This window comes from Lichenostomus cassidix, chromosome 5, assembly GCF_008360975.1.
Source record: "Lichenostomus cassidix isolate B80296 chromosome 5, HeHo_3.0, whole genome shotgun sequence".
NCBI classification, from domain to species: domain Eukaryota; kingdom Metazoa; phylum Chordata; class Aves; order Passeriformes; family Meliphagidae; genus Lichenostomus; species Lichenostomus cassidix.
This window is the reverse complement of record NC_139486.1, coordinates 15,008,692-15,018,213: the sequence shown is the minus strand read 5'-3', so window position 1 is coordinate 15,018,213 and position 9,522 is coordinate 15,008,692. Positions and strand designations below refer to the sequence as shown.

At 41.9% G+C, this 9,522-nt stretch overlaps 1 protein-coding gene across 1 annotated transcript in view; it reads right to left on the bottom strand.

Moving 5' to 3' along the window:
• Positions 1 to 3,409: 3,409 nt before the first annotated feature.
• PRIMA1 (proline rich membrane anchor 1) overlaps positions 3,410 to 9,522 on the bottom strand; it is a 53,461-nt gene continuing 47,348 nt past the window's right edge. The window contains exon 4 of the mRNA XM_085061499.1: positions 3,410 to 7,886. Within this exon, the coding sequence (XP_084917625.1) occupies positions 7,787 to 7,886 (100 nt within the window). The 3' untranslated portion in view covers positions 3,410 to 7,786. The remainder of the gene's footprint in view (positions 7,887 to 9,522) is intronic.

Below are 9,522 nucleotides of genomic sequence, written 5' to 3'. Positions count from 1 at the left end.
GCTGGGACCTTGGCACAGGGAGATGATTTCAGACACAGTGTGGCTGAGTGCAGGCAGGGGCACCTGGCTTTCGTAAGCAGCTGCTAATGAAAATGCTCCCTTTTTACTCCTGAATGCCTGCCTGCCTTTCAGCTACCTCTGGAGAGGTGAGCAGATGGGTGATCAGGTGCATTTATGTTTTAATCCCTTATTGAAAGGAACACACAGGCTTTGAAATAGTCTGTTCTAAGCAAATGGCTGCAAATAAGGTGTGAAGCCCACAGCCAGGGCATGCCCCTCACTCTGCCCTTTGTAGTTCTCTCACCCTTGTGGTACCTCCTGCACGGCTGCCTCCTCTCCCCCACCCTGTATTTTTTTAATTTTCCGGTAGGCATATCAATTAGATGAGGGCTTTTCCTTTTAAACATTGGGATTTTCACTCAGCCTGCTAAGGCTGTCAGGTCTCGTTTGCTGCTGAACAGTTCATGCTTTGGTGCTGGACAATGCATGAATGTTTAAATTGCCTGAAATGTCTAATTGAATTATCCTCAAATTACAAATCAAAATAGGAGAGGCTGTCTCTGGCTCACAGGCTCGTTCACTGGGATGTGTCTGCCATGCTGCTGCTTTTCTTTATATCTTCTCTTCTGTTTCCGATTAGGCCTGTGTTAAATGAAACTTAAATACTGAAAGCATTTCTGTTTGCATGTGCAGGGGGAAGTGATGCCGAACGTGAAGGGAAATTTATTCACGCTCCGGCTCTGAGTCCTTTTTGTGCTGAGCAAAAATGAATTCATGAAATTTATATCAATGCATAGGAAAGGAAAACAGCCAGCTGCTATTTACAAAGAAACTTCCTTTCTCTTTCAGCCACAGTGATATATCATATAAAATACTCTCAGGCAGACATATATAAAAATACCATTTCACTATTTTTTTATGAGAGCTCACAGATTAAGGAAACCAACTGCCATAAAAAAGATTTGATATATCTGGCCAGCATGCATGATAAAATCAGCTTCTTAAAGCCTTATTAATACAAGGGAGAAATTAAAACCCATAGGATTTTCTTTTCTAAGTTGTTAAGGGAGGCAGAGCTGAGTCTCCATGCATCACATCTGCACTGGAGGCTGATCAGGACTCTAGTCAGTGCAATAATGCTCCTTTCATGGATGTAACATTTTATATAGAATTTAATAATATGTGATACAGGGGGTTTAACTACCTACATCCAGCCTCAATCATTTTGTTACTGAACCTTAACTGGTCCAGTGACTGCCTGAACCAAGGGCTCAGAGTGGCTGCTGGTGCTGCACTCTGTGTCCAGCACTTGCACCATCCCTCCTTTCCCTGGAAAATACCCCCTGAGGGGCTGCACCTTGATTTCATCAAGGCATTGGTGCCTTCCTCTGTGGCTCCCAGGACATCCCATGGGCTCTGTTTCCTGCTCAGGTAAAGCCCTTGCCAGGGCTCACAGCACTGCCTGGATGCTCACCCACACAGGCTGGACTGGCAGGACACTCAGAATAATCACAAAAATTGCCAATCCCCATGGATATCTCAAACTGTGCCATGGTGCAAGACAGGAGCAGCAGGACAAATGTTTAAATGTTGTAGTGAGTGCTTTTGTTTCAACTAAAGCCAAAAGTAAAACAAGTTCAGAATGTGCCAGGTATCTTGGTATTAATATTCTCAGTATTTTTTCCTGAATACTAAAAAAATTATTTTAAGGCCACTTTCAAGGGCAACCTCTCTGTAAACTCGTAATTAGACAACTGTTTCTGTTCTATAAATATGTTTGAAGACATAGCAATTATGAAAGAACCTTAAGGAAATGGCTTAGATAAAATCTTTATTAATGGAAGATCAGCTCTGAAGGGATATTTTTGATAAGAAAGAAACATGCATTAGTATTAAAAATGTTAACACTTCAGTAACTGAAGACTAATGCATACTATAACATCAGCTGTCAGTTGTTTTTTGTGCTTTGGGTTTTTTTTAACATTTGATTGCTTTGTGGGCAAAGATTATACCTGCATGAATCAAGCATGCCCAAATAAAAGCAGAAATGGAGAAAGTTCTAATTTGGAACTAATTGTACTGGGCATCTTTTAAAATTATGTAGACCTTGGCAACACATGACCAGAAGAAACTGGTGAAAAGCACTTCATGATTTTATATTACTGAAATCACAGAATACACATCTCTTTCCTTACAGATTTCTTGCTCCTCTCCAAATAATATTAAACCCCAGTAATGTAATTTCTCTCTGGGTATCATAACACTGGTTCCCAATGATGAGAGAATGAAGGAAGAGCACATCATGCAACACCAGGCTCTTCAGCACGATGAATTTGCTGCACCTCATATTATTTAGCAAGGTTTTCAGCTGTGCTCAAGACATAACCCTGGTTTCAGCTTTGGAGCTTTTTTACTATGCTCTAGTCTAATTATACTTACACCCAATCCTCCCATTGCTTGCTGTGACCATCTCATCATGACTAAAGCATGACAAGAGCTCAGCCAAACAGCAGTGAATTCTGGGCTGATAGTGTTAGTAGGACTTGAGGGACCTCGACAGAATTTCACCAGTGTGTGCCCTACTCTCCAAAGTGACATCCTTCTTCCTCTGCAGACTGGAGCTGAGGGTGTTCATCCAGCAGGTTTGATGCCTGAAGCAGGAGTCAATGCCTTCCAGAGACATTTTCTTTCTCAGTGGTCACATAGAGATTTTAATGAGAAAATTTTCTTCCACAAAACATGCCCAGTGTTTAAATCTGCCAGATATCATAGTCCATGGCATAATGGTTATTGCTGGAATTCATTAAACTGCCTCCCAGTCACTTTGCATCGTCGAATCATAGAATTGTTTAGGTTGGAAAAGACCTATAGGATCATGAAGTCCACCCACTTAGCCAGCACCACCATGTTCACCACTAATTCAGGTCACCAAGTGCCACGTCTATATGCCACTTAATTCCAGGGCTGCTGACTCTACCACTTCCCTGGGCAGCCTCATCCCATGCTTGACAACCCTTTCAATGAAGAAGTTTTTCCCAATATCCAATCTAAAACTCTCCTGGAGCAACTTGAGGCCATCTCCTTTTGTCCTCTCATTATCAGAAGAAACTGACCTCCATCCTGCTAGAGCCTCCTTTCACATAGTTGTAGAGAAGGTTTTCCCTGAGCCTCTCTTTCTCCAAACAAAACATTCCCAGCTCCCTCAGCTGCTCCTCATAAGACTTGTGCTTCAGACCCTTCATATTCCCACCATGCTAGATGATTATTGTTGCTCTATTTATTTATTATTTTTTTTTCCAAACTGGGACATGAAGTAATTCCTATGGGACCAGCAAAAACTGTGCCTGAAGAGGCACTGCAGCCATTCCCCCATCAATGCTCTCAGCTACATAACCATTAGGACACAAGAGAGTTTTTACAAGTACATTTTTATTTAAAATAAAAATTAATTATGGTGCCTTTTTAAAATAGGGTACTGCACAATCTGTATATGCAACACAGTTTTTGGTACGGAACATACTTGTTGAGCAATATCCTTAAATACTAAATATACATTAATGGCTTGTTTGAGAAACATGACAACATTAATTCTGGTATTTTTTTTCTCTTTAGTCATTTAACCACTGATACAGATTTCCTATAAACAATATTCATTTTCATCTGTACATGTGGTACACAGTCAAGAAGGCAGATCTTAGAATATTTACATTCATGCATTGATTTAAACACACTATTCTGCAGTTTAAAATAATAGATTTTTGTTTGTACAGGTGCAGGGAGTATTGTAAATACATATCTACCATAGGCCTGATTCTCCATTGCTTGGCAGCATCTATGGTCATGACCTGGTTGGAGCAGGACGCCCAAACTTTCTTCACATGCTGTGACCATATGGCATGCAAGACTGGACAATTAGGTCTCTGTATAGATATATATCAATATATTTATATTTTATACTTAGTAGACTTTCCCCTTTCTTTCCATGTCGGTTTTTGCAGCATCTGTCCAAGGCAGAAATGCTTTCCTGGGCACACACTGTGTCAGGTGTGGGACAGGAAGGGCAGCAGGGCTGGGGCTTCAGCTCCACCTTCCTGTCTTCTGAGGAACGAGGAAACTCAACACTTTGCAGCTCATGCCTTTAAAGTGCATTCCCTGCTAGTGGTGATCCTTGAGAAGAGATTTGGAGCTGCTGCTCTCCCTCAGACTGAGGGCAGCAGTTTGCTGAGCCTGTCTGGTGGTGGTCAGAGCGCAGCAAGTACCTCCTGTGCAGAAATTGGCCACACTCACATCTGCTGGGGATCTGGCTACTTTGTGAATGGAGCTGTGCAGGTCCTTTCTACCCCTATTCAGTGGCTAGAAAGGAACTCAAAATGCTTGTAAAGCTGCATTTTGGGTTGCCAGTTCCCCAGATCCAGGATCACTGCTTAGTGAAGGCTTTATATATCTGGCCTGCTCCTTTCCTTTTGTATTTAATTATAGTACAATCAGGAAGCACAGCAGCCTCTCTTATAAAAGCTTTGCAAGTAGTCTGTAGAGTGTTAAACACAACCTTAAACCACATCAGCCTCAGAAATCACTTCTCAGTGACATCCCCTGTCTAGCCTCCCTTTTCTGAAGAGTGACATCTGGTTCCAGTATACTTTTCCCAGCACCCTTCTCAAGATCACTTTGAATTTCCACGCAATGTAGTCAACTGTACTTGGGCAGGAATCTAAAGGTAAAACTACCCCATGCAAGATTTCCCACCTCTTCCAGTCATGCCATGATGTGAGGGCTGAGACCAAAGGGTCTGGGCAAGCAGAGAAGCAGCTCTCAGCCTGTCTGCTGCTGCTTTTCTGTGGCCAACACGTTATAAAAGCACAGGGGGAATGTCTGCTCAAGAACTATTATGGCAATTATAATTATATGCCTGATACATTTATCAGCATGTTGCATTTAATGACAGTGTATATCTGCCTATGCAAATGAGCTACATGTATTTCTCTCAAAATACTGCCACAGAGCTGGTACCTACTTTTATCTTGATTATACAGATGGGTAAACTGAGGCACAGAGAGGCAAAATTACTTGCTAGTAAACAGCAGATCAGTGGCAGAGCTGAAAATAGATCCTAGGTGGCATGTGCTGTGTCTTGCAATGCCCTGCCTCTCCACTCTCCATGAAGTTTTTAAAGTTCATGTTCTCCTGAGGAGTTCTCATGGGGCTGGGGGGGGTTTGCCTGTGGGTTGTGTCATGAACTGGGGGCTTCTCTAGTGAGAACATTTACCGCTGATATCACTGAAAATCAGACATTTTTTGGTGACCATCTCTTTTGGCTCTTTTTTGCAAAAACAGACATGTTTTGATGGACATAATGACCTACAAATCCCTTTTGTGATTTTGACCTTACAGAACATGCCTTTAAAGCTGTATTAGGAAACAAATAAAATCAACAACCTTTAGGAAGGTGCTAATCCTGAGCCCGTATTATGCTAAACTTTTCTGCATTCATACGTTATACTCTCAGATAAACATGCAACCAGTCTCAAACTACGCCACGTTTCCACATTTAGGCTGAAACAACTGGAGTAAAAAAAGAAAGGCAAACAAAGATAACTACACCAAAATAAATGTTATAGCTTAAAAATATTCTAGAAATATACTTGCAATATTTTTATTATAGTATTTAGGGGCTAAGTGCTTTAGGCAATCAACATTTGGGATACTAGACTCAGTGTGTAAATCCTGTCATTTTAATCCCACTTTGGATCTAAGAACATATCACTGTGTCTTGCACAAGCATACAACATGAATGTGGCTGGGAATGATCATATTTTTGGGCAAAGGGTTACTTGCTCCCTTTCACTTTTGTAATTGCATTCACTTCCCAAGAAAGTCTAGCTTTAAAAAATAATTTTATGCAGTTAAACTTCTACATAGTGATGACAGACTAAAAAGCTAAATTAATAACTTACATAAATTTCTCAAGAGCAATCTATAGCAGCATTTCATTTTATAATTGAAAAGGTACTTTTATTTACATACACCCTATTGTTCAATAGGCAATAGAAAACTACAGATGGGCCTGAGCTGAGACTGCTGATTTGAACATCCCAGAGCCTTTTTTGGGGAAGATCTGCAGAACATCATCTTCCTCAACCATCATGCCAAACTCTGCATCCCAGCAACAGACGACCCACAGGCTGGAATGCACTCAAAATCAAGGTCTGATTTCTGCAGTTCAGGCACATCCTTATATAAAACTGAAAGTATTGGCATGTTGCAGCACTGAGGGACAATACAGCTGGGGCACAGCCAGGTCCCAGAGCAAGACTGCATTGGTGCCTGGGAGTTACTCACAGGCATGGAGACCAAGTGGTACCGAAGTTTTATGTCCAGACAAGAAGCCAGGGTGTAAATTTGTCTTTGACTGCATCACTGCTTTCAGCATAGAGGTAAAGGGAGACATACATGTGACATACATGTGTGACACAAAAAAAAAAGTTTTCAGGAGGTGGGGAAAGACCAGCATCTCAGCTAGTCTCATCACCTTTCTCCTAAGGGCTACTTACTGAGTCTAACCTGAGATCCTACGTGAAATGAATGTGGGTAGATTCAGCTTTGCTTCAAATAGTCTGCAATCCACATCACGGAAAATATACTGAATTCTACGCTGAACTTGGCACCATCATCAGTCTCAGCTCAGGGGAGGCAGAGACTGAGTTAATGTGGGAACAACCTGCTTACCAGACCCTCAAAAGTGGTCCTACAAGCCAGACCTGTAATGTCCTCAGAGCGTCAGTTCAGGAGACTTAACAATTTCAGGGAACAACACTAACCAGTGAATGAAGAGAACTTCAAAGGGCTGCTAGTCCTTTCAACACAATCCTGCCCAAACACTCATGCCAAGATGTAAACAGGATCTTTCCTGAAGGAGTTTCCCTGGGGAATCAGTATGATGAAAACACAGAGAAACATGGAATTTCAGAAAGGAAGAACATTTTTAAAGATAAAAGTGTGGTACAAAATAAGGAGGACGATTATGAAGTAATAATGTTTAAAGCACATCTTAATGACATCTCTCTTTCAACAGCAATGCTAATTGCTAAAACCTTATATTTTGATTTCTTTTGCCTGAAAAGTCTTCAGCCATGAAAACTACATAGCCACCAGACCACAGATAAATTTTCTGGCATAAGTAAGAAGTTCAGGCGAGTTTTGCTTGATTGCTTAACAGAAACCTTTGTTCCCTTTTTAATAACAAAATAATAAGAATGGTAAGAATGAAGCATCAGCATATGAAACTGCACAGGCTGGAGAAGCACACAGGTGACACCTCTCACCATTTAGAGGGAAGTGTCCTCCCATTTAGAGGGAGACACCTCGCTCTGACCCATCCATGATAAACTGCTGCCACTCTGGCAGATCACCCTCTCCTCAGAAGATCCTACTTCAGCAGCTTTTTGTGGACACTCAATTCAAAAGTAAAAGTAGGGGAAGAGAGGAAGAAGAAGAAGCGGGAGGCATCGCAACATCGCTTTTGTGGGATGCAGCATGCAATGCTTATGCCTTTGTGAGGCCTTTTCTCTGGGCAGCCCAGGTGGGTGAGTTTATCCTCCCCTGGAGTAGCAGCAAGCCTGGAGAGCAGCCTGCTTTTCTCTTCTGGATCAGTGATGCGTGCGCTGTTTCTGAAATGAAGTCCTTGGCCACACAGCTCCCTTCGTTGCCTCATTTCACCCACCTTGCATACTCCGTGTGTGTGCTTTGAAAGTTTACCACCTCCTGCGCCTTGGCGGGGCTCCGGGGATTATACGACCGCATTGTTATCAACTGTTTTGTTGTTTTGGGAGGAGGTCATTGCATATTCTGACTGACTGGTTCCGTTCTCTTCTTTTCTCATTGGTTTCCTTGGGTGATCCCAGGTTCAGTCAAGTACAGACAGGGTGGGGAAAGAAGAAAGAACAGAGATAAACATCTTATTTGTCAATACAGATTGAAAGAGAGGACATGTAAGGTACATAATATAATATTGAACTTTTCCTGCCTATTTTTCTCATTCTGAACACAGGCCAAACCAGCAGTTAAATTTGGTCAAGTATCATAGTCCACCTGGGAGGTGAGAGGTCTGATCCTGACGTCTCATGATGTGCTATTGGTGTGCCCATACTAGTCTGTTAATGGATACAGATGTACCTGTTGCATGAGATGAAAGCTGCTGGAAGGAGTGTCCTCCACTGCCACCTCCATCTCTGGAACAGAGGCTGGGATGCTGGGCTGGGTACTGGGTTGGGCTCTGCCTTGGGGCAGTCATGTCCTTTCTCCTCAAAGTGCCACATCATTCAAACTGGGATGATGACCAGTCATGTCCACTGAGGACCCAACTCGCTCACCAGCCATCATGAAACCACTGTGTTTGGTCACTAGGAGTGGACTCATCTGACCAGTGCAGATATGTATGCCTGTGGTGACCAGCCCAGAAAATCTCCACAGCCAGTGGAGAAAAACAGTAGTTATAAAACACAGTTCAGAACAGCTTCAAGTGGATACCCAAAATACATCAGATGCTTTGTGCCCAAGGCATTTGTCTTTTCCTGCACTGTCTAGTTTGCTAGCCCAGATACAGGTGTCTGTGTTCTAGGTGTCTGAGTGACTGAAACATGGTGCCTGCTGTCACCTACCAGAATTCCAGCACCAATTTCCCTTCTTTTTTGTTTAGTGGCCACTCATACTATTTGGTAACACATCCCAGGACCACCAGTGTTAATTGTGAGACAATTCAAGAAACACTTAAAAAGTGCAGGAAACTATCAAGCATCTGTACATCACAGAGGAAAATAATTTATTTAGGATTTTATGATTACTCTGAAAAGGGAGACCTGAGCTTAAGTCCCATAATAGACCATGTTACATCTTGTAACTTCCCTCCACAACTTCCCTTCTCAAAAGCGGCTTAAATCAAAACTTTAAACATAGTAGGAGGAAAAACTGTGCTTTCCACACAGATATTTCAGACATGAGTATCTTGAGTTTAACGTGCTGCTGAGGGCAAAAAGAGGACAGATACATGTATTACAACAGTCAGTCTGTGCTACAGTTCTCATCAATAACAATAACAACACAAACAACAATTAATAAAAAATGGTTAATGACATTTAAGTTCAGCAAAGTATTAATGAAATATTTAAGGATAGTGATTACAGGTAGGTAAATTTGTTTGCTTGTAATCTCAAAGAAAATACTTCTGATTGTGACATTTTGTGCTTCTCTACCTGGTAAGAGTTAAAGCTTGTTAATATTAGCCATGATTCTAGCTGTTAGGGAATGGAAATGGAAGGAGAGAGTAAGAGTTATTGAGGCCAATGGGCTTGATGAACTGTTTTTCAGTCCTCAACACGCATTTCCTGTCTGCAGGACTTCTGACACGAGGTCCTGTGGATCTTTCTTCTGTGACACAGTAAAATACCCATCCACAGCACCATGTCCCTGACAAGAGGAATGGAGAATCTGATGGCAATGCTCTTTTTTTTTTCAGGGCAGGAAAAA